This window comes from Malurus melanocephalus, unplaced genomic scaffold, assembly GCF_030028575.1.
Source record: "Malurus melanocephalus ecotype Western Australia unplaced genomic scaffold, MMel_1.1 scaffold_165, whole genome shotgun sequence".
NCBI classification, from domain to species: Eukaryota; Metazoa; Chordata; class Aves; order Passeriformes; family Maluridae; genus Malurus; species Malurus melanocephalus.
In genome coordinates this window covers 1,577,957-1,604,748 of record NW_026623397.1, presented here as the reverse complement: position 1 = coordinate 1,604,748, position 26,792 = coordinate 1,577,957, and the positions used below count along the sequence as shown (strand labels likewise).

The following is a 26,792-nucleotide window of genomic DNA, read 5'->3' as shown; positions in this document are numbered from 1 at the left end:
CCCTGTGCAAAGATCCTTATTCTCTGAGACAGGTGTAGCCCAAGTATCATCTGCTAGTTCTTCTTGTTTCTTCCCTCACCATTCCCTGCAACTCAAAGGATAAAGAACACTACCCATGCTCCTGATCCCATAGTAACCAGGTGTCCCAAGGCCCTGAAATCCCTCCTGATCATCCTTGGCCTTCATATTTCAAACTTCAGCACGGCCTACATGAGAAAGCAATAACGGATAATAATGCAAGGGCTGTACCAGAGCTGAAAGTTTCCTCATCGCATCTCTAAACCAGACCCCTGGGAAGCAGAAAACTTCCTTACAAAGTGGGCCTCACCAGGAAACTGGACCTTGTGCTCTACTCACTAGAGGGTCTCCTATGCCAATACCTCATCTTTCTTTCTGGAAGTTTTGACACATAGGGGAACTTAACCTTGGCAAGTGTTCCAACACATCATACTCACCCTTGCTTGGTTTCCACTTGCAGAGCCTTGTACCTATTACACAAGGGCACCTGGGAAAGTGGAGCAGTCACAGAGGAGTGTCCCAGCTGTACCAGGCAGGAACTTGGCACCACACCCCTCACTGCACCACGTGCTCTTGTAACTGCTTAGTGAATACCTTTGAAAATAGCATTAAGCATTTCAAATCAATGAATACTGAATATTCCACCATAAGATGATGACTATTACAGAGATTACAAATTTACAAATTTAAGGGAGAAAAACACTGTCCTGTGACAGTGTCAAGCTCCTAATAATCCATAAAGAAACATGGCCAGCAAAGACATGAAAGGTAAGCTCAGTGTACTTTTTTACTCACTGGGGTTATTTTATAATTGGAGATAATTTCAAAATAAAATGAATCATCCATTCCCTTTCAGTGATAATTACATTAAACTTATAAAAGCTGTCCATTTGTATCTACTATGCTGAAATATTTTAAAAACATGTTCTAAGTGAACTCTTTGAATACTTCAAACGTCAGTACTTTCATAGTTCTCTTATCCATGGAAATACAGATATAGCAAAGATAATTTTCAATCTACTTGCTTTTCAAAAATTCACTTTTCCCATCTATGTGCAAATTTTCCTTCAAAAGTTATGGTATAACATAAGTATAGCCTCTTTGTTCTTACAAAATTAATTATGCTTTTTGGCAAGATAGTAAAGAAAATACTTCTAAAACATACTGCTGCATGAAGATAAATTAGCTTGCGTTTCTGACTAAGCTTCCTGAGGATCTAGAAGAGAAAGCTCAAGTCTTCAGTAGGCTACAACTAAAATCTGCAGTGAAGATTGCTAATATGGGTTTTCATTTTCCCTTCCTMTTCTAAGAAAACACGTATTTGCACTTCTCCTAGAGGCCCTGCTCACATTGATGCTCTGAAATGCTTTAATAATTCAAAATACACTGATTTCTCTTTACACCCCCACACATCATCACTGATTAACTCTGAAATGAAAAAGCTAAAATACAGAATGCTAAATAGATGCTTTAGCAGCCACAAGAACGCCAACATTTTTCTAAAGTAAACTAATTCTCACTCTTCCTATCTCTCACAGCAAAATGGAGAAATGTGAAAGCAAACTGTAACCTTTGAAGATAAATTGGGATAGAAAGTGATACTCAAAGACTAGAAAAAAGCATAATTTGAACCGTTTTATTTCATAGTAAGTACTCAATACATTAAGGAAATAAAGAAAATTCAGCTGTGAAAGAATTCCTCTCAACTATCATGTTAAAAAAAAAACTGTTCGTTAGAAAAAAAAAACACGATGAATGGACAGTAAAACTCAAAATGTTAGCTTRATAACACAGTAATAGAAGAGAGACTAGAAGTTGCTTAATGATCACAATAATCATAATAATAGCAATGGTAATGCTGGTAATAATAATAGCATGGTAATGCTATTTGAGAAAGAGGGCCCCAGATAGCTTTGCAATCACAGTACTAGAGAGAGATGCTATGCAAACAAAATCTTTCGAATTCATTTATTATGTATTAGCAGATAAAGCCAGTTCTTTTTGGACCTGGAATTGCACACAAGTTCTATTTAATAATTCTCCATTTGGACACCACTCTCATCCAGAGTCCTCCATTCTTCACACTGCAGCATTCCCTCCATACCCACACACTGTTCTTCCCTCCTCCCTTGCCCTCCAACGCTGTGCTTCAAACAACACAGCTTCACTACTGCCTCCTCCTGTCCTCTGGGCCTGCAACAATGGAATATTTTAAGAAAGTAGCCCCTAGAAAAGTTAGGAAGAGGCACCTACCTGCAGAGGAACTCTTTTGAGCATTTACTGTTACTATTCCTACCAGACAGTCACATTAAAGAGCCAGTGTAATTTACCAACTAATGTGCAATACTGAATAAAAGACAGTAAGTAAGTGATACTTGAATCCTAGATCAGTCTACAGACAAAGACTCACACCGTGCTGCTCTCCAACAGAGACATAATACACTTTCATTCAGATGATACATTTATTAAATTAGAATGAAAAAGTTAATGTACTTTAGAGTGCAAGAAACATTATTTGGACACTGGACCTCAATACAGAGAAACAATGTCTTCAGAATAATTACAGCAAAAAACATCCTCTGTACGGTATTACATATCAACCAAATAGGCAATAACATTTGTAAGGGGGGAAGAAACCCATTCAGTACCATCAGCAGATGCAAAGAGCAGTAGAGAAGTTGCAAGGATCTAGCTAGACAAAAAATGTTCCTACCTTCAGCAAGTTGAGGCTCTTGGCAGAAGAAACTATACTAAGAGCACYAACTTTTAGCAGATGCCCGTCTTACACAGCTGACTTTGGCTCCAAGCTGCTGGAAGCATCAAACACAGTATAACCCCATTAGCATTTTCTTAAAAGCTACAATCATGACTGACAAWTTTAAATATTTTAAGTCTGTTTTAAATACAGAAACACACTTTCAGTTCCAATACCTTAACTTCACAGAACCTAAAATAAGTAAACACTCCCTGTCTTTTTTCATCTCTCTCCAAACCAACAACAAACAGCTTAAATGGAAGGATATGCATGTGAAAAACTGAGCAGGCTTATGATTTTGTTCTTTTTAACAAGAGAAAGTAGCACATCTTGATGTAAGAGTTTMGTCTCTAATGTTTAATTAAATAAAGACTAAAAAAAACCCACTGAACAGTATTTAAGTATAGTGTAAGATACTGAAATCCATCTACTGGCCACACTGCTCCTACATATCCCATTTTCAACTCATACATGTACCCTGTTTTACATAACATTTGCTTAGGGAAAAAATACACACCAAAAATATATCTAAGAACAGGAGTCTCCATCAGAGGCCAAGAGCCCAGTTTATGAATAAACCTGGCTAGCCTAACTTTTGTACTTACTTTTGAAAGATGGTTTTGTTCTATGTTTGAAATGGAGCTATAATAGAATACACTACAATTTACCAGCCATAAAGTTGAACCATGACCACTTGCTTTTATGAAAAGCTGTATTAGGAATCCCACCGTTTTAATATAAAAATTTAAATATGTACATTTTTCCTGAATTGTTCCAACCCTAGCAATTCATGCTATCTGTGTAAAAGTTAGAGCAACGGACTCTTCCTGGAGGTATCTAAGAATTAAATCCTTACCAACATTCATCCTTTCGGGTCATGATGTCACAAAACACTGCTATGGAGACCAAGTGCCTCTACACCTACTCAATCACAAAATTTACCGTCATTGTAGGGAAGGGGCAAGGCTAGTTTCTTGTAYAATACCCACTTTACTTTAAAAAACAGAAGTGTGGCAACTCTACAACTAGAGCACACAGAAACTATAGCCTTGAATTTTATTAYCAAAAATCCAATTGGAGGATGTTTAAAGACATGCTTTCAATGTGAAATTTAAGATGTTAAGGGATTCATAACAAAACTTAAAACTGTACATTATGAAGACAGCTTTAAAAGGCCAGAAACTGGGATGATTTTTGGTGCTGTATTTTAGAAGTTTCAGTATTATTTTGAATGATAAAAAAATAAATATTCATGCTCTACTGCCAGTGCTACCTAAAGGCTACTTGAATGTAGGCTAGGGGAGAAGAAAATAAAATCAGCTTTCCATCAGATAATAAAGAAAATATTTTAAGCATAGGACATGAAATAAAGTATGGGGAAGAAGAAAATATGGGTTGTTATTCCCTATTCCAAACCTGGCTTTAATGTTCTCATGAATCACTCAAGAGCCTAGATTTCAAATGTACATTCATTTCAACTCTTGAAAATATAAAGGTCTATGGCTATTGTAGAAAGTATTTGAAATCAAACATTAAAGAGACAAAACAGCAACATTGCACATCACTGGAAAAATAAATTGGTGCATACTATTTAAAGTGCATTACTTTACAAAAACAGACACCGCAGAAATTCACCCAACAGGTATAAGTGGTGCATACTGTAAGATTCTGCAGCTCCAAAATCAACTCTTATTTGAAAAAAWTACACTAACAATAAATATAAACACTTCCTCTGAGGATTGGACTGTAACTCAGATATGTTAAATTGTCTCTCACAAAGTATTTTATTTCCATCTGCATCAAATAATAATAAAATGACTACAGCAGCTGTAGTCTAAGAAGTCACTGAGCAATTCATAATGCCATTCTAAGACCCTGAAGCTACTTTTCATGCTTATTTCTCATTACAGGAAAAATACAATCATTTTCCCATTCATGTAAAGCAATAACTTTACTGAAACATAGATATAAAGAAAGAAGCCTTATAACCAGATMAAAGATTTCTGCTTTTTAATGTAAGACAATATCTTAAATAATTCTTTACGGCTTCAATAATTTTCCAGGTATAAGTATCTCTCCTTCTGCACTTATCCTTTGAAATAGCCATGGGAATGCAGAAGTAGTAGTTAGAGTGCAATTAACTGTGGGAGTACATTAGGGCTTAGTCCTGTTCTCTGATACAGCAATACATACTGTAGGAATTAAAAGTTACCTCTTAAGATTTTACAGATACCTATTATGTGGGAGGACAAAGCCCCAAATGCACACCAGAAAATATATTGCTTTGGTGCCCAATGACTGGATTGAACAGAAGATGCCCATTACAAATACCAAAAGCACAATCTAAGAAATTTAGCTTATTAAATTAAAGATATTCTAGCTGAAAGGTGTGAATATATCACAGTAGTAACTAAACACCACAGGATAAGAAAGCGTCTCTTCTTAAATTTCTGGCAAAAATAGGCTGCTTGCTGAAATCTAAATACTTTTAGCAAATCAGTTGTGTTTAAAGAGCAAAACCTTCCATGGAAAGATTTTCTTTTCCAATCTAACAAACACTAGTAAATCCTGCACTGCATAGAGTTACTTTGTAAGAGCAAGTTTATGGAAAGGGGGAAAGAAAGAAACAAAGCAGCATTATTCCCCACCCCACCAGAACATAGCCACACAGGGCACAGCTGATAGATGCTTCACTGCTCTACTGTAGGACACAAGCTAAACTGAGTATGTACAGACTGAGAAAGAAAGAGAAGAAGATCCAAATGTCCAAGGAGGAAAGGGGTATGATCTGTCACATGCGATGCACTAACAGAAAGCTGTTGGGAAATTCTTCCTCTAGCTAAATCCCTGGCTTGGCAAGTAAAAATAAGTGGCATCAAGGACGGGGACTATGCAGGAAGTGGGCATCTATGATTCTTCAGCCATCTGAAGTAAGGAGTTGATAGCTGCATCCTTGTTCCCCCTCTGAGCTTCTAGCACTGTGCGGATTACTTCCCTGTCCATGTTGGGAAACATGTCCTGGATAGATTTCAGGTCCTCTTCATTACACAGGTGCTGAGGGTTGACCGCAGGAGGTGGTAATGCCACTGGTACCATGCCTGGATTACAGACTGCAGGCATCCCTACAAGTTAAAAACAGAAGAAAAAAGCCACAAAACATACATGAGTAGGGGGGGAAAGAAAAAAAAAMAMAAACAAATTCACAACAAAAAAACCCAGTGATTTTGAAGACAAAAGCAGCGGATGATTGTCCCAACCCACCAACTTCAGCATTTATTTATTTTAACATGCTCATCTTTTAATGAGGAGGAAAAAGAAAAAGGTTGCAGAGATTATACCTGCACTGTTGCAACTGGAAAGTATTTTCCTGGAATAGCTCCTCTCCCTAAGGTTATATTGCAGAAGTTATAAGCTACAGTATGGCAACAGGTACTGTTCAAAATTAGGTACAAGTTGCAGTAACCAGGTTCACACATAATTCACTCACCAAACACTAAGCTCATCACAGAAAGGCGCAGCTGATTTTCCCCACTTCGTATTTTAGTTCTCAATATATTTATGTGGTGATGAAAAAAAAGGGTTTTACACCAGCAATATACATAGCTGATATTTAGAAAGTCAATGAATGCAATMTCCAGTACATTCAAAGGAAAGCAAAGTACTTTGGTACACCAGGAGACTGGACCACATAAATAAGCAATTTTTAGCAAGTGTTTTCCGTTTCCAGTCTGCAAAGTCACTACGTGGCTAAAGAGCAACACCTATACAGGCACACACTGCTTTGCTCATCTCTCTTCCAAAGGACAAAATTTATCTGACCTGACATTTTTCATTGACTTCCTRTATATCCATGTAAAATAAAGCTATGTCAGTTATAGAGTTTTAGAAAATCAGTTTTCCAATTCCTGTTGAAAGGAATTACTAGGAAAAAAMCCCTTTTCATCATGTAGGAACTTTTATCATTAAGTATAAATCCATTGATGAAAATACTACCTTTTGTTTAGTGTACAACTGAAAACARATATAGTCCATATCTATAGTCTTTCGTTATCACTTCTGAAAATGGTGTATTTTATTCCTTCTCTATGTAGCTTCAGATCCTTGATTATCTTAGTCCCACTCATTTGGGTGCTATCTTCTGCAGTTCTCCTGTAGAATTCCTAAGGTTTCATTTCTAACATTTCTTTTGGTTTCAAGCATTTTATGCACTGTTTCAAAGACTATTCACCTGGTATTTTTATAGAGTAGTCTACAGTAATTCAAAGACCAGCACAGTAATGACCAAATCGAGAAATTATCACCAAATATGTATTAGTTAAGATGATTCTTTATACATACTTTAACACTAGACTTAATAAGTAATTTTATTTTTCTTTTATTACAATGAGGTCCTTCTGCAACCTGCTGCACTCAGAGAGACTTAGAAAACTGTTAAGTTTTTGTTTTGACAAATTGTCTATTAGTCCTCTTCCCTCACKTACTTTTTTAAGAAATCTGATGCACCTCACCAAAGCAGGTGCATCAGATTCAACTCCTTCCATCAGGAAATGAGTAATCACTTTTATTTATTTGTTCATCAACTTTTCAAAATAGCTATTAAACCATAATATTACCTTTATTGTATCAGAATATTATGACAGAATGATTAGCAAATAACATTTTCGAGATGCAGCTGAGAAGGTGATATACAGAGACTACACCATTCTTTCTTACATTCTCAAATACCTATGAATTTTAACACACAGGCTTTACCTACACAACTGTGTCACTTCCTCCTAAAGTTTAATTATTTCAGTTTCAAGCAGCTTATTCTAGTCTTCCTGGGGTTTAACCATTCTATACAATAGAGAAAATGGTTACTTCAGAAATGTTTTTAAAAGGAACTTCACTTGGCTCACCTCCAGTCCTCTGAAAGCAGGACTTCCCCTATTATGATCCCACATTCCAACTAGGTTTTCTTGAACTACCTTACATACTTATGTTTTTATTATCATTTAATTACATAAATGATTTCTGCTTCTTTAAAATAAATAGTTCTCCAGTTTTTACACATATGATCTTCAAAAGCCTTGTTACTCAATCTCATAACCAGTTTAGATTTAATATATCACTTAACACTTTCACATCCCCATATATAAAAGGCCTTCTTCAATTTTGACTTTAAAATTTCTCTTTTAATCATCTTAAGTACTATTACAAGAAGAAAAAAAGAACCTAGAAGCTTTAAGTCTAACACACAGGATGCATCCATTCAAYGAAGTTCATACCGAGCCATAAGCTCATAAATTTCTTACCTGCACACTCGACCCATGTTTCTGCCCGGCCATCTGCATCACCCATCTACCACTGATACCTGTTCCCTTTTCTGCAACACCCTAAACCTTGGCTCTACTGCTTTTCATGCACTTTGGACCCTAGTCCCTGGAATTCTGCCTGGYACTATGCATTTGAACTTGTTGCCAACCAGACCATGAATGCCCTCTGGAGACAAACCACTGTGCAGTCCTCACCAACACTGCAAAAACACTTTAACCAATAATCCAGCAGCATTTTGCACTGCCTTTTCCAGAGCTTCAGCAAGGCTCAACTCATTCCTCACACAGCCTACAATCTAGGCATTTAAAAGGCACATAAGATGATGTGCAGCCTCAAAAAAAAAACCAGACTGAAGTTGCAAAGTACCTGAAAGAACAGTGCAACAGAAGTTATGTTTTACTTCTAACATAAACTTCCCAATCTTTTTTGCTAAGTCATCAGCACCTTAATATTATCCAACAAACAGCCTAAAGTGTGTATGAGCTGTCCTTACAGGAGGTCAGTTGACAGTATTAATCCAAATTAAATATTAGGCTCTTTTCTCAAGTATGACAGCATCCTACAGCTTACCAATAACRCCAGTAATGTTTCAGTGTCTTACCAGTGTCAAAATAAAATCAAGATTAGAATACAGTTTTCCTTACTGTTTTCATCTAAAATAGGTATTATGAAGCCAGACATCTGCACAGGCAATACTCAAAAAGCATTTTCAATATAAATAGTCARTTTAAGACACAAGAAATTTCTCTACTGTATTGTTTCTCACTAAGGATTTTCAAAACCCATTTTCTCAGCTCTTACAGTTTTAGTTCATGCTGTCTACACCTACACTGTGTACAAATGGAAGTTAGTATCACAGATTTTTAATAAATACCTCCATGATAAATCCTTACTTTTCATGAAACTCAACATTCAAGCTATACAAATASCAGTTCAAGAGTACTTTGGGTTTTTCCGCACTCAGGCTAAAAGCATCCATAATTTCTGATTTACAAAATACTAAGTAAGAAGTAAACTTGAAGAACTATGCACTTAAATTTAGCAAACAGACATACATATGCAGTCATCAGAGAAAGTTATAATAAGCTTCCAAATTATCAATGTTCAGTAAAAAGCTGCTTCATGTCACTGACAGGCAGGAAACAGAACTAAACAATGCACAAATCCACTAGCAATGGAATCGTGGACTTCTGTGTTACTGTCAGATATTAGATAGGTGTCATAAATCAGAAGAATGGAGCACTGTTTTCCAATTCAGTGAAATGGCAATGGCAAACATGCTGGCATAAGCAGTGACATTCCAACATATGAAACAATAGCAAGTCAATTGCTCAAAGCAGCAGTGAAAGCATCAAAGCAGAATTAACAGGGTAAATGTTTTCTAACTGCATACAAGGCATTACACACTTGCAATTTTTTTTTTTTTTTCAGTAACTGCCCTATGTTTAATTTCTTAAGTTATTATCATTCTGTCCCATGCACAGACTCTTTCAGAGTCAATTCAGGAACCTTCTCAGCATGCATTCTTTCATTTAAATTAAGAAATCAGTAACCCTTTTCTAAAAAGCACAGTAGGTCTTAATGATATTTGCTTCAGGAAAAATCTTTAGTACCAAAATATGCATGCCATCTCATTTTTTTTAAATGTTGCTTCTCTGCAAACTACTAGAAAAATTAAGTGTATGGAACAACAGAAAAATGCTAAAATTTCACTGCTCTGAACAAACCAAGCATGTTGTGATAACCACAACAGTTTCATCTACAGCATCTTTCTGAAGTTCAGGGCATCAAGAAATGACATTATATCTCACAAGGARTCATTCTAGAATTTTCTGAATGTATTTGACTGAAGACCAATGCTTTGGGTCTTCAGTCAAAGAAGATAGCGGTGTCACAGCATCTTTGCACAATTCAAAATCAAAGCTGTCAGAGTAAAGGAAATCTAAAATGAAGGAAATTTGATTTCCTGTAACATGAGTTCCCTGTTTAGAGCTCTAGTCAGGTACTTAATTTGACATGGATCTAAAACTGAYGTGCAAGCAAAAGATGCACTGATGAAAAAAAGTGTCACCTTTTAAAAAAAAGCTTATTTGAAGACTAATTAAGGAATTAAAATTAGGGCAATTGGCAGGTTGTCTTCAGTATCATTGCAAAACTCCATTTTTCGCTAAAAAGTTGAGACATTACCTGCATCTCCACTAATTTTGCAGTAGCAGAACTGCAAGAATAATGTTTCTCTTCTAGAAAACCAATACAATCACCTAGTATAGCTCACTGACATACAACAGCTTCAGAAGACTATTACAACACCACGATAGCCATCAACACARTTATCAGCAGTCAGTTTAACCATTATAGCTTTAAGCTGAGCAGATGCCTTTAAAGACTTTACAACAGGTTAGAGAGGTTTTAAAAATTTCCAGAAGACGCATTAAATTGTTCCACTGTGACAACCAAGTGGCAATACCTTGTGATACAGTTGGCTGTTAACAAATAAAGCTGCTTATGTGAGTTCATGCAAAGACTCTCGAGTCAATGAKGATGGGAGTGAGAAAAGAGCTTGGAAACTTACCCAGAGCAAAGTACTCAAGCCCTAAAGACAGGTGGAAATGAAGGGACAAGSGGGAAGGAATAAGACATGGGAAAGAGATATTAATCTATTTTTTAAAGGATATAATTATTTACCTTCCAAAGGTGAAAGCTGGATAAACTGAGGTAGTTGGGCAAAACCCATTAAAAAACTAAATGCCTTTAGGATCCAGTCTCTCAACTAATTTGCTTCTGCTCCCTAAACAAGTTTCTTAAATGTGTTGTTTATGCAGAAGTAACAGAGGAAATGTTGCCGAAGTAAGTACGCCACCRGGTGCTAGCAGCAAGGATTATATTTTACAGAACACAAAGGACAACATACATCCATGGTTTTCTGAATACAAGTTAGATCACAAGTTAATCCATAATTCTAAATAAGGAGACCTACAGGAAAAATGTAAATATACACACAACCTTGCCTCAATGAAAAGTGATATTCTTGAATCTGACATGACTCTGAAACACACAGGTTTTTAACATACTTTTAACACGGGTGTTCATAAAATAAATAAAAAACAAGTTTCCTATTTATCCCATGAACATTTAGCTTATAAGAAACACAGCTTGCTTATTGAACTAACATTTTTTAGTTCGCTGTCTCTGGTACTGTTCCCTACAAGAAGATACTTCAAGCACCAGTATATCACAATATTTATTCTACAGCTTAAATTCAGTAATCTATAGAAAAAGAAACAGGAAAAGATGGTAAATAAGCTCAACTTCTGGAAGAACAACAGGGTTCACAAGTTCTAATTTTTGCATACCCAATCCAGAGATGTATGAACTATGGCAACTGTAGCTTGTACCAACTAGTGCTGCTGTCAGGAGTTTTCAATTAAAAAAAATTTGCAATTAATTATCATGGTGCAAGAATATTCTATGGCCACTTATGGTGTCAACACAGCTCTATCTACCACCAAATGTGAGGAAATGAGCATTACTTGTGTTCATCTGCTTACACAGTGACTACCTGCTTGCTTCTGCAGTTGACCTCAGCTTGTATAACAAAGYACCAGAGGAATTAGCTGCTTCAACATTAATTAGAAGGCTAGTTGATTAGGAAGTTAGTTTTGAACAGAGGTTTCCTGTTACATAAAAACAGCATGATCTTTGTGACACACATAAAYTTGACTTAACCATCTCTCTTTAAAGCCAGTTATTTTGAATAGTTAACAAATAATTTAAACTGTCTGGATAAGCATTTTAGTCCACCACTCTATTTCCATCACTGAGAAGGCTTTGATTTTGAAAGTCTTCTGCTGCAGAATCCCCTCCATTTCAAATACAATAAACTATGCAGTGATTCCACTCTTCAGAAGGAAAAAAGAACTTGTTTACCGGCTACATTAATTCAGCTGTACAGGTAAAAAACCTGAACTAAAAAGATGCAAASAAGGAACATACTGATGTCCAATCACTGCCCTACTTGAAGCAGTCTCAAAAGGAAGAGAGCAAACACCGTACAGTTCCAAAGGAAATGTGCAGAGTGGGCCCAGAAGACATAAACAGTTCAGTTATGCAGGGAAGCCCAGCATCTTGCATGCATCTTTCTGAAAGAGTTTACAGAATCCAGAAGCATCTAGCTCAGTATATAGACAATAAAAAACTCCAATATGTCTTTCAAGATGCACTGTTGTTTCCTTTTATAATTTGAAATTACTTTCATTAAGCCATTAGATGTATGAAACAGCAGAAGTATTCTGCAGCCAAATCATTTTCCAACTCCAAACCTAAACATCCGTCTAATCATTATGAGTGGGTCATTGATTAGTGAGTAAGTCAAAGCTTTAGAACTCACAGTGCTTTGGGAAATTTTGATGATGTCCAGAGAAATTCTAGAACAGCAAACACAAAGCACAGTAATATTTAAAAATAATTTAAAAAATCAAATGTAGGCCAAAGGTGGTTTGTAAAAAGTTGGCATTTATGAAGTACAAGGAAGTATAAGCTTTCCCAGAACAAAAGAAGAGTTCAAATCCAGGAGTGGAACTTTGCAATGCTTTAAAACTACAAGTCACTGATGAAGGAAGGATTTTTAATACAGAATAGCATTATAGCAGCAATTAATACAAACATACTGGAYCTTGGTAGAAGGGCAATGCTCCAACACACAGACCCCAAATTCTTAGATGCTAAAATGTCAGACATTACTATCACTTGCAAATTATCAGTTATTTCTTCACTTGTCCAAATAGAGAACATTCTCAAGATAAATAATTTACAGAACATCAAGATCTGAACAACCAATATTTGAATAGCAATTTTGAAGGTCTTCTATCAGTTTTATCTGTTCAGTTCTATGTCTAGTTTTAATTATACATGAAACTAGTCTCTGTTTCATTTCTTCTGTTTATACTCTGGCAAAAAAAAAATGTAATATGAATATTCTCATTTTGATCTATTCAAGAAATTTGCTAGCACTTTCTATTAGATCTTTTAATTATACACAAGATGAAGTGTGTATAAAACTGTGTTTGAAGTTCACTACAGAAGGTCCAGTTYACCACAACAGAATCGCCCTTCAGAACGATTCATTCCATTTCAAAGCACTTCAGTGGCAAAGCAAGCAAGACTTAAAATCTGACAATTAAGCTACAGAGACAAAATCACTTTAAGTGCAGCAAACTGCATGTTGTCATCAGGAAATAAAATATGCAGCCAAACTTTTCCATATTTTGCTTTAACTTTACTAAGATGAAACAGGAGGTACGAGTCCTAAGTTACGAATCCAGTCTTCTGTTGAAGAGGTTTGTTTTCACAGTGAATAGAATTTTATAGTCAATCATCCCCTAGTCTTACAAAAGAAAAATAAAATAYATGTATCTGCTATCTCAACCCTTAGCACTGCAATTACGTCCCACACACTCTTTCATTTATACACTTACACACACAAAAGCAAAAAACACRTGAATTTATATCCTACTTTCCCTAAAAAGTACATTTATTATTGAATAAATACCCATACAATGAACTGGGGGTTTTAAGAGTTGTAAATGAAGTCAACYGAACTTATCAGTTCCCTAAGTAGGACAAATTCAAGCTTATTTAAATAATTTAAGCTTTTCATCTTTGACAGAAAAATTACAAAACCTAAGTTAATACATCTTTTTCTACAAGTCCTAAACTCTTTGAACCAACCAAAAGCACTGAAAATACCTGTTGTAGTTATGTAAATACATCAAAAAGAGCTATCTCWGAGTTCCCTAACATTTCTCATTCACTTAGCTGTGAATACTTCACATGCTGTGTAGTAAGTTTCATTCTGATAAAGCATCTTCAAAGACCACAGACAAATTAATCCCATTACGAGCTATAGAAGCAGTTTCAACAGCACAATTCATTTGGGGCACTTTCTCAAACGCAAACAGCTTCACACATGGCTTGCCACCATTTAAATAAGCACACATTAAGAGTGCAGCCTGCTAGATAGCTATTCAGTAACTTGATCTAAAATACATACTCAAAAACAGATGCCTTCACAACCTGATAGTCACGTTAATCCATTTATTCAAACTCATGCGGCTCCATTAAACAAGGTACAAGACTGAAGGCTGACCTGCACTTAATTTGATCCTTCTTTTCATAAAAATATAAGATGGCAAAAGTAGTTAAAGAAAAATTGTTTATAGCTTCCTTTACACTCTGAAAAAAACCAGGAGTAATTTGGTATTTATTTCTGCAAAATCCTTTCATCTGGAAATTTCAGAGTCTTCAAGGTGAGAAAACATACCTGCTATAGGCACATATCCAACTCCTTGTTGATACACAGTGGGCATCAGGACCACTGGCTGGGGCTGCATCATCATGGCAGCTGGCAAAGACTTGACAGAAAAAGCACAGATTAGAACACATTAGAACTACTCAGGAAATAGCAAAGAAAAAGCCAGCAATCAAACTTGTTTGCACACAAGTCATCACATTGCAAATCCATGTTCAATAGTACAATATGACTATGCTGAGTGCTAATCTATATTAAACAAAATATCTGGCAAACTAATTGWACTACCATCTTTCAAATGACAATTAATTTGCCTGTGAATCAATAAAAACACATCATGTCAAACTAGCCTTTCACAAGAGTAATGAAATTTTGTTATCAAAAAGTGAATGATTTTAAAATACAGTTCTAATCAGCTTTCATGCCTTACTCTTGTGAAATGAAAAGACAACATACTCGTAATAAATTAAAYATTAAGCAAAATCTGAATTTTATTCTTATTTTTTGTTTTTAAAAGCAGTATACTGCTCCTAGAAATTTTCGTTTAATTTTATTTTAAATCAGTTATTTTTGAGGTAAATCAGTGCTTCAAACAAAGCACCAAATTAACTCCATTCCCTTTTACTACCACAATAACTTCAGTTACATTTCAGTTCAGTTTGATCCCCGAAAATATTGAATATTATGTACAGTACATTCAGAGGGAGACAGTTCTCAAGGTTAATTAAGAACTTTTTTCTCCCCAGGGTAATGGAACAACTGTTCAGATCTGGGRCATAATGTGAATTTCAAACAGCAGGGAACATCTGTTCCCAGCTGTGCACTCAACAGCAGCTTGGAACAYCTGATGATATACAAGTGCAGAAGGAAGCATTCAGGGCTGAATGTGCTACACATTATCCAACAGCTACTTAAAACAAAGGTGACAGATGAGAACACTCCACAAGCTGCTAAACAAACCAGTCTAAGTCTGCARTTTCCATTACTTTGCTTTTAAATTTACATAAATTTTTAACGATTTAGGGGGGAAAAGTTATTGTTAGATTTCACAAAGCTTTTAAAAATTWTTATTAAAATGGAAATGACAACGGATCATTTAGGTGAGGATTCCTTTTTTATACATACAACACAGTTAAGGAAATTTCCCTGTCTGACCATCCAGGTCTGGCACCCACTGCAGTCTGTAACTGCTGAGACTAAGACCTCTTTGCAGAGGGTGGCTCCAGTGACCCCACAGGTGCCCCTCCTGGCTCCYTGCACATCCCACACTCACATGGTCAGACAAGGTTTCCTTACCAGCTCAGGCCTGGGTTTCCCACGGCAGAGTCCCAGACATCTGGATCCTTAAAATAATTTAATCAYGGTGCATAATGCAGAAACAGCTCAAGCTGGTGCCTCTAGGGAGGAATCTTCAACAAAAGAATCCCTGGGCTTTCACACCCTCACAGTCTGTGCACCCAGACAGTCTGGGGTCATCCTGCTGAGTCCTTRGCTCCTGCTGTGTCTGAGTRTCTGGTCATCTGCCCTGTGCCACAGGTCCCTGTGCCCTTYGCTGTGCAGAGGGTCAGCACCAGGCCACAGCTCATTCCTCATCTAGGGCTCACACCATGTCCCCCACCCAGGCACAACCAGCAGCTCTCACTGCAGCTGTACATCCAGCACCTGCCCTAATGTATTCCTCAACATCAGGAATAAACTGAATTCTTGTAATTGCAAAACAAGACAAATACTCATTTGCCCCKCAACACATAGTATTTATTGTCTTTACAAATATTTTTGACTGTGATTCCCAGTTAGGCATAATTATTTCAAATACCAACACACACAAACACCCAGTATGGTACAACRGATCTACTTCAGGCTAAAGTATCTCCCTCCCACTACTTAAGAAGCTTCTCCCCCTTCCCATCCCAAACTCAACTTACCGTGTAGGACATAACCAGATTAATCATTCCTTCTTTGTCATCACCTTGCCTTCCACTTAAGCTATACCATTCATCCTCCACATTTCCTTGTTTCAGAGACTCAGGAATCGTWATGTGTGTCCAAGCAATGCGGTCATCCATTGAAAAGGCTCGCTGAAATATAATTTGAAAAATTTTACCCAACTGTTTAAAAAAAAACCCCAAACTTAAAATTATGCTTGACTAACACTTCAGTTTTATGCTATTTGTTAATTTTTATTACCTTTGAAACTATTTAAGTGTCAGTAAATATTTGGACCATCTCCCTTTCTAACAAAGATGAAAGATACTTTTAAGTGGAATTATAGATTGATTGCAAATATTTAATAGCAAGAAATTTAAAACCTGAAGGAGAACACTCTAGAAATACAGCATCCTAGTATCATCACAGGCTATGTGAATCTCGTGACATCACAACAAAAGCCATACAGATCCAGCAGATCTGCCCCCTCCCCTGTTGCTACACTGAAACAGACACTTGAACCAATCTCATAAAGCAGCATCCAAAAACCTCACCTGTGTAATGGCCACACAGCTGCTGCACTGTCATGCTTTACTGCACACAGTGAGAAAGACAGCAAAAAAAAGGCAAACTGTAAGACTATAGCTACAGCCTTAGCCTCTTAATAAATCCCAGTGACTACACAAAGTCTGTATGTGACAGTTTTATTCTCAGGAATTCCAAGCTTGGGAAAGCTTCCAAGCTCTTCCCAGGTTAGAATAGCACCAAGAATTTTCAAGTAAAACAGGACTGTACAACAGGATATTTTTAACACAGACAGTGAAGGATATAAAACTGCAGGGCATTTTGTTATCGAAGAGGAGTTTAAATAGAACTCAGACAATTTTTGCTTCTCTTTCTGTGCAAGCAAGTCTCCTAATGCCCCTTTATCAGCTACCAAAGTAAAAGTAACAGTTCTGACATTGTTGGGGAAGAGTAAAGCCATATGCATTGCTGCTTTTGGAGTTTGAAAAATTTCTGTCATCTCCCAGAGAGCACAGTTAACAAACTGTCTATGCAAACTGAACCTTTTCATGCAAGGTTTCACCCAAAATCTCAGTCCAAACAGGAGATGGGGAGGGGTAGAAAAAACATGTAGCAGTTCTGACCTCATCAAATATCTCCAGATAAAAAGAGTCCACACCCGGAGGAACAGTGCACTGAATAACTTTGTTCCAGCGGGGGTTCTTGGCTCCATTATGTGCTGTTGGAGTTTCATACACAGCATACCCCAGCCGTATTCGACAATACGGATCCATGCGTGTCATTCCGTAATTCTTTGCCAGTTTGGCCTGAGAAGAAAAGAAATCCAAGGAGTGTATAATACTGACATTCACTTGAGATGTTAATTATTATTGGTTCACAGCAAGAACCAAATATTGAACAAAGGACTAGATTAAGTTCTGTGACAGAGAGGAAAGAGGAAAACAATGAAAACAACATTCAGATTAAAACATAAACCAGTAACACCATTAAATGTCTGGGAGACCTTGAGAAGGGAACATCTCTTTAAGCTATTCATTGTACAAAACACAGATCTTCATTGTAGCTAATATAAATTACTCACACCAAAGCAAAGACACATGATTACAAAGACATTGCAACAAGTTCAATTTTTCTCTGGGGATCAGATCGACAGCAAACAATCACAAGTGTAATGTCATAGGTAACCTGTCCTCTTTCACTTAAGTTCTTTTAAAGGCTGAAATACAGAAAGCCAGTACCTTCAAGAATATCACACAATCCAAAAGCTCAACCTGCAAAAGCAGTTCAACTGAGGTAAACTACTAACAGTAGGTCATATGTTTCCCAGCAATTAAACACTTACTTCAGCATGTGCATTTAACAGTTGTTAATTCAGAGGACAACTCAAGTCCTAAGATTACTACAAACACAGATGCTGTATAGAATCAGAAGAGATCCAACATACTTTTGCTTAACATCAGAAGAGTAGAACAAAATAAGGTGATGACAGTCCTGACCACAACACTGATTATTGTTGCACAGCTGTGCTCAAGCAGAAGTTGGGCTTTTTGGACTGTGCTGTCTCTTTGACATACACTAAGCAGCTCATGGTTCTTTTTATAGCAAGACAAGTGACAAACCATGGTGCCCAKGGCATCTCCTACCTACAGCATGTTGACAGAACTTGAAACAGTTGAGGCAATGCACTGTGTAACATTCATCACAAAGTTTGCACCTGGGGCTTGGAAAGCCCTTTTCTCCTTCAGGAAACCTGCTAGTTCATCAGCTCATACATTAGAGCTGGTGACAAAGGTCTCAAACTGTTTCTTGCAAATGTGGACTTGAAAATTAAAGTAGGAAAGTTGACATCCAAATTAGACACTCCCTAAACTCTGGAGTTGCGGCACTAAGCAGTTTATCATAAAACTCCACCAAAATAAAGGAGACAATCAACTGTGCTTAGACAAACTCACCACCATCCCTATACATCTGCAAGAAAAGAAAAACAGCAAAGCAGCAAATTACCTCCCCAGAATTTTTTTCTGATCTTCCACCAGTTTATTAGTAACAGAATCAAGGCATGCTGTTTGATACACTTTATGAACACATATTTAAATACAAAACACTTAATCTCTATAGGTTAACTATACTATGGCAAGTCTCCTTTTCAGAATGCCACATTTCAATACGCAGCCGAGATTCCATAGCGTTGCTGCATAAACTCCTAGACAGGTAGAGAAGACTATCTCTTTGTCTGTTGTACTACCATTCAGAAAGACCCTTGACAGGCTAAGAGAAGTCTGCAGACAGGAATCTCAAAGTTCTGCAAGGGAAAAATTACATATATGATGGTAAGACTGGGTGWACTGCCTGGAGAACAGCTTTGAGGAGAAGATGTGGAAAAATGCATAAGGCAACTGCAGTTCTCCAYAATATTATCAAAATTACTAATGTCTTTTAATCTTAAGTGTTTCTACAGGAAGCCTCTGAACAGAAGTTTTCAGAGAAACCTGTTCATTGCAAAAAAACCCCATGAGTTCATYTGATTATGTGCTATAATAGCAAGGKTTACARAAAACTAYYAGGCAGCGATGAAACATGAAACTGGACAAAATGCTGATGTACAGGAATATGAAGCCACAAAACCTTTAGGAATTATTCACTTCCCATTTACAAGTAATTTAGTCACTCAAATTTCAACACAAAATCTTTTAGTGTTCACCAATCAAGAAAATGAATTGCATTAATTATTTAAAATTACTTAATTATACAAAGATGGAACAATTTATACCTGTACTACAGTAATGCTGAGTCTTCCTACTGTACCCATTGCTCCTCCATACTGTAGCTGCTGAGCTGCTTGGGCATCCAGCTGGATTTGCTGTTGCTGCTGGGTTGGGGTAATGCGAAGAAAGTCTTGAGGAAGCTCACCAACAAATACCTTAACAAAGAAAGGGGAAAAAAAAAAAAGACTTCGAACTTTTATAACGAGAAAGAGATGAACATAAATCAAAGCATAAMAAATAAAGCAGAATTTAGACTTGTTCTGACAGCATGAACAAAGAACTAATTAATGATGAAACTGCCAACTCATGTAGCAAATGTCCCCTTTCAGAAACACTAATTTCCAAAATAAGCCACTGAAAAAAAGTAGGACAGAGAGCCAAAATTTCTCTGCAACTAAGCATTTAAGTAGCACATACRAAAGTCAGAACCACTAAGTTTTACATCACATTTACATATGATATCTGATGGCATCCACCTGTTTCACTTATTCATCACCCATGCTGTGTTCCACGTTCCTACAGCACAATGCCTTCCTCTGAAAGGTCACTTTCACAGTTGCCTTCAAGAGGGGCTGTAAAACAGGAATTCCTATGGACCAAATCCTGCAACAGAATAAAGTGCCCAGATGTTTTTCCAGTGTTAAACACAGCTGGTCTGCAACTAACCTTGGTGACAGAATTCCACCACATTCAAAACAACAATGTGGGAAATAAAAATCTGGTCTATCAAGACAATGAGCCTTGAAAAGAAAGTCAAAATATAGTTGAGAACTTCTGACACATAAGCCAATATGAATCAGCACTCACAATGGATTTTCTATTAGCTTTACAGTATAAAGATCATCCTTTTAAAATAACACACTATAATAATATTTTAAAAGGCAAAAGAAGCGTCACAGAAAATTTACAATTAAGCTCATAATTAAGTACTCATTTCTGTTATCTATAGAATGGTTTACATATTTAATACAGAACTAATCAACCTACTAATCAACTCGATGTCTACCTCATCAAGACAAAGATGATGCAATTTCTTATGCTGCAATCCCAAGCAATATTACTCAATCACGTATCTGGCAGATKAATGCCTACAGAACATAATTTAAGAAGTTCACAGGCCTTGAGGACATAGCTTTTCAAGATTAGACAGCATTCRCATGTCAAGATTGCATCTTGGAGACAGAAATTGCACCTCTTGCCAAATCACATGTTGTATGACTATTTTGTATGATTATCTGAGAGCCTCGGGATCCTGGCAACAGTAGGAATCACATGCCAGAAAGGAAATAATCTTAAAAGTTCAAGAGGAACCACTGAATGCCTGCTGCTGGGCTATTGGGAAGGAAAGAAAAAAGGGAATCACTTTTGCTTACAAGCATCTTAAAATTTTAAAATTAAATCCTAAGTAGCTGAAGTTTTAAGAAGTGGGAAGAAAAAACAGGCAGAGAGGGAGAAAACTAAGCTAGAAGCTAATAATAAAAGGAAGCTTATTTAAGTTTGGCTGGCAATGAGACATGGTGTTGTAACAGTCTTCTCAATGGAATAAATATAATTTTAAAATAAAATATAATCCATTTAGGCGAGATTTCAAATGGCCCCTGAATAATCAAGGAAATGGCATTTACAAAACAGCAGGTTCTCTCCACCCTTGATCCTCCAGGAAGTTTCAAATCTGGTATTATTAGCATCTCTAGGAATAGACTTCATAAACATTTCCCATAATCAGAAGAGGTGGCTGCAGCCCTGAAATCCCATTTCTATATTATGCAGGTTCTCTCTGTCAAGCTCCCAGAAAACAGGATGGCCTTTTTTGTCTCCACCATCTTCACATGGATATTGGAAAGCATAAGTCCTTCACAATAGAAGTCTAACAGTATCTGTTGCTTTTTTAATTATATTTTATATAAGTTAGCCAATATGTGCTCCAAAATAAAATAAACAAATTAGTCTCTGTACTGAGATTCAAAGGAGAAAAAGTACATAAAAGCTAGCAAAGTTTTCTTACAGAAGCTAAGCTGATTCTAGGTCAGTCAGTTACCTCCCACAAAGCCACATTCTTATCCTGGAACTGCAGAGCTGACAYAGATAGAAGCTAAAACTAAGTATTAACTAAGTTCTCAAAAGATCTGAGTGGTAAAGCCCTCCAAAAGGGAAGAGAGGGGAACAAGACATGCACACACCCACTCTAAGCATTCAGTTCTGACTGAGATTTGGTTCCCAAGCCCTGGTCATATAGCTGGTRAAACACCTAGGAGAGGTGCTTACTGAAGGTAATACACTACTCCGTACATCCTTATGTTAATTATCTGCTGATTCCATATTGATGAAAACAAATCARTATCACACAAYCATTTTATCTGTAAAGAAAACAGGTCAATTTACATCTTCTTCAAAGCATTTAAAAGCAGGCATGTAACTGCCACCTCCCAACCTCAATCAAAAATACAAAGTTATGTTACCAGAATTCAACCACAGWTTTAAAAACAAGGAGAACATACAYGACAAGCTTGCGTGATTCATCCTACTCCACAACCACTCTGAAACACACTTCCCTCTTTTATAATGGCACTTCAGAAAGTACATGAAAAATTCAAGTGTGTTCTGCACTACTTCATTTAAAATAAGCCTGCCTTATAATCACCTCATAATAAACTTTACTGAAAGTGCTGCATATCAAAAATATGGATTATCTAAAAATAGAACAATATTGCCCTTCTCATCTGCAACAACCACCAAAGAGGCAGTTTTGTGGATCTTCAAAGTAGAATGCGGCAGGTAGAAAAACTGCGCAGGTAGAAAARCTCTCAGCTTCTTCAAACTGATGCTCTACAGCTATTTACATAACTGAGGATGGGCCTGTCTCAGTCTCACCTTCCTGTTTYTTATACAACATGAAATGATGCCAGACAGTTGTAAAGTGTGTCAGTGAAAAGGGCTGATTAGAAGAAAGTGAAACAAGGGTTGGAGGTAAAGAGAATGGAAGCTGTCACAACCCCAAACTCACTGATTCTGCATGCACTAGAACCTGTGTAAGGAAGGGAAAGGAACACAGAGCCAAGGACAGCCACAAATGCCTCAAGTTACAGAAACATTTTCCCAGGCACAATACACTCAGGSAACGATAATCAAGGTTTCCACACCAGCAATTACTAAGGAAGTCTACCATGAAACTTCTTCAAAACATCAGAGAGCTTTAAACACCTGACTACTCAAAAAAGTTCTAACTGTTTTACTGTTTTTAAGAAAGAAAAACTGAATGAGACAGAATTTTGAACTATTATGCTATGCTTTGCACACTGAAGAAAAAATYGGTACCAGACAGGAAGCATCCAGAGGTCCTGAAAGAGCTGATATTTGTTCAATGCTGCTCTCTCACATCTTTGAAAGGTCATAGAGATTAGAGAAACTCCTCTATAACTGAAGAAARACAAATCTCACMCCYAGCTTTCCAAAGGGCAAGAAGGATGACCTGAGCTACCACAGGCAGATCAGCTTCACTTCAGTCACTAAGAAATTCATGGAGAAAGTGCTTCTGGAAGACATTCCTTCACACATGATGGAAAAAAAAACTGAACATGACTAGGAATAGCCAGCCTTTACTAAGGCTTTAAAAGAATAAACAGCTAATGAGCCATGTGCCTTCTCCAATAAAATTAGAAGARTATAAGACTAAGGAAAGTGCAGAAGGTATCAAAGCTGGATCATTACAATCTGAATGGGTGGTCTACTGCATGGATGCAAAGCTACCTGAGGCACTGAGCTCAGAAGCTGAAGCTCARTGGTTAACAATACCGTAGTTTGACTAAAAGTGAAGCTGTTCAGAGGTCTGTACTGAAACTAATTTATGTGTCTAATACTTTTCCTCAGTAACCAAAGGTGATGACAGACAGTACCCTTACCAGTTTGAAGGATGACATTAAATTTTGGGAGAAATGACTGGTATGATTGAGGACCAACTAGAGAGACGGAAGAATTCACTGACAGGAATCTCATRAAATTCAACAAGGGCAAAGACCTGTACTTTGGCCAGAAAAATCCTTGGCACCAGTACAAACGGGAGAACTACTGGCAGGACTGCCTSTACCTCTACAGAGGTGGACAGCAAGCAAAACATGGATGAGCARAGGACTTTTGCAGCAATGAATCCTAACAGAAAGCTACAATGGATTAACAAGAACCCAGCCAGTGGGCTGAGGAAAGGAAACAAATGCTGGACCACAGCTGGAACACTGCAATGATTTGGGGCCCAGCAAAGATCCACCAAGAACGCCCATGAAAACAGCTGGAGCACTTGTGAAGACAGGCTGAGGATTTGTTTAGACTGGAAGAAAAGTAGAATGCACCTTGTAGGAGCTTTCTGGTATCTGTGAGGAAATCACTGAAAAAGCAGAGACAGGTTCTCTTCTGAGATACAAAGAGAAATGAGATCTCAATTATTAACCTTAAATTGGAGCAGATTTCATATGAAACAAGGAGTGGGTAAAAATACATGCTAAGTATGGAAGGAACTATGGTATATAAGGATGAGTTAAAAATTAAATGTAGAATTAATGTCCATATGTCAATTGTGTCTATGCCTGGGGAAGAGAAGGMTCCAGGGACACCACAGAACACCTTCAAGTCCCTGAAGAAGACTACTAGAAAGCAGGAGAGGGACTTTTGACAAGAGCCCGTAAAAAGTTCTGAAGAGTCCTTTGACAAAACTGATGAGAGTCACTACACATCAGAGCAATGATTATTAGGAAAATTAGGAGGAGAAACCTATGCAGTCCTAGCTTGGTACTTGATCTAATTTTGGAGGACCTGATGTATTTGCCACCACGGTGGACAATCATGGGGTATAACCACAGAGAGTAATTTTGGGTATGACTGGCTAGCTAAGGAACCACAAAAATAAAGTTTTGGTGGCTCAGTCTTTATCTAATGTCTGGTCAAACTGTTCATTAATACTCTCACATGTAAAAAGTATCATTTAGCAGCCCTTACATATTCAGCTACATTTTAAATTTTAAAAGCTGTTTTGTTCACAAAAGACCACAAAAAGTGAAAATATGCTAATTTCATAACATCCTGAAAAGGGCCAGAAATATCTATATTCTAGCAGAGTATTTACAGTAACAGAAACGATGAATTCTGTTTCATCTGAAAAACTAAACAGCTATCAGAAATTTTAATTACACACCATGTAAGCACCATCACAAACTAGAAAGCACAGGTATAAGAGTAAGACTGGCAATAACCCAGTTTATTTTCTTACCCACATGAAACAACCTTGAATATTTTCTTGCTTGTTCAAACAGAAAGACAGAACTGTTCTCTCCAGCACTAAAGAAAAACRTCTTTCCCAATCCTTTAGCACCATTTAGTGGCTATTCATTTGTAATGCAGTTGCATATATTGAAACAAGTAGAATTCTATCTTCCTCCCTGGAGAGAATTAAGAAAGGCTGGCATGCACCATATCAACATGCCCAGCTGTGAATGGCTGCTTAATATTGCATAACTTATTCATTCATTTGCAAACATTCAAGTCTCTAAAGTGGGTAAGGAAGAAAAGTATGTACAACAATGTTAAGAACACATTAAAAAACCAAAACAAAACCTGAAGCCCGGAAAGCCAAAGTTGAATGAGATAAATCATCATATGCTTTTACACTTGTCAGGCTTCAATAAAGTTTAGGAAACAAAGATTGTCCAGAGATTATAGAAGAGACCTGGTAAATTCTGGAACATGACATCAAGAATAACATTCTAAGGATGAGACGCGGCTCCTTTGAAATATTCAAGAAAGACTAGGCAGTTGTGATAAATAAGACAAATAAAGCATTTTAAGGAATAAAATTGATGACCATATCATATTACCATCATAACTGACACCAGTGCAGTTTTTCAAGATTAGCAGTAATTAATCTCTTTGTTCCTTCTACAAGGCTGCAGATTAAAAAAGAGTAGCTGTTTCTACRTAATAAAAATACAACAGTGTAAATTTATTGATTTTTAAAAAACCATGTTTCACCTGCTAAGCAATATCATATTGTCAATGACTATCAGATCCTTTCAGAGGGGAGGAACAGACTGTAACAGCACATCTGACGAGAGCTGATGTTGAAACACCACACATGTAAAACATGGTGTGAGGTATGATTATCCTTAAGCAAAATCGGACAGCAAAATATTCCCAATGAACTGTCAACATCAGCTCCCAGAAGGCTGGTAAATTGGTTTTACGACGGCTCAGCTCCCGTCCARCACGCACGCCTACATCCTACAAGGGTTACGTCGTTGCAGCTTTCAGGCGGCAGCCCCGGGGACAGCGGCCCGACCGTGCCCCGCCGAGCCGCGAGCGGAGCTGCGCTCTGCTTCCAAGGGAAAGCGGTTTAGCTCCGCTTCAGTGTAAGCCGTTCCCTCCTTGGAAAGGCCTTTGGACAAAGCATGGACAGAACAGCCGCCTCACGGACTACACGCAGTTAGGAGGGACTTTCCCCACCCCTTTCCCAAAGCCTCTTCCCAGGCGGGGAACCGGGAGAAGAGGCAGATCTCCCTCCCCCGCCCCCCGGCAGCCTGGAGAAGATGAGAGGGCTTTTCCTCTCCCCACTCYGGTGCGGCTGGAGCTGGGGAACGATGGGCGACACGGAGTCTGCCGCCCACAGCGGTCCTGGCAGAGGCCGGGCGGGCCCATCGGGGTCTCCAAGCCGGGCCTCACCGCCCAGTGCAGCGAGCTGGAGATACCCCTGAGCGGGCCCCGCGGCGGGGCCGTGCCCGCAGCACTCACCGGGCCCCGCTGGGTGGTGACGGTGGTCGCCATAGCGCCTCGCCGGGGCCGCGGCCGAGACCCTTCCTCTTCTTCCTCCTCCTCCCGCCCCGCCAGGCCGCCGACGCCGCTCGCAGCCCCGCTCCCGGTCCCGGTCCCGGTCCCGCTGCCCGTCACTCAGCGCGAGCCGCACGTCACCTGACCCGCCCGGCCCCGCCCCCGGGCAGCGCAGCGGCGTGCTCTTGCGCATGCGCGTGTTCACGCACGGGGAGGGGCGGGGAGCCGTTCTGCGCATGCGCTGTCCTGCGCTGCGGCCGCCGCAGCGGAGCGCGGCGCTGCGGGGACGCTGTGGCCGGTAGGGGGCGCCGCGGCGCTGCGGCGGAGGCGGGACGGGCGCGGCGCCTCAGGCCGCCATCTTGTGCCGGGGGCG

At 38.2% G+C, this 26,792-nt stretch overlaps 1 protein-coding gene across 1 annotated transcript; it reads right to left on the bottom strand.

Annotated features, from left to right (window-relative positions):
* Positions 1-1,638: 1,638 nt before the first annotated feature.
* Positions 1,639-26,553, bottom strand: TOLLIP (toll interacting protein). The gene is made up of 6 exons (XM_057372178.1): positions 26,384-26,553; positions 19,618-19,767; positions 17,471-17,653; positions 16,322-16,474; positions 14,409-14,499; positions 1,639-5,895 (listed from the first exon to the last, which is right to left on the bottom strand). Exons 1-6 carry the CDS (start codon positions 26,414-26,416, stop codon positions 5,681-5,683), a joined length of 825 nt encoding a protein of 274 aa, XP_057228161.1. The 5' UTR covers positions 26,417-26,553; the 3' UTR covers positions 1,639-5,680.
* Between the last annotated feature and the right edge of the window lie 239 nt (positions 26,554-26,792).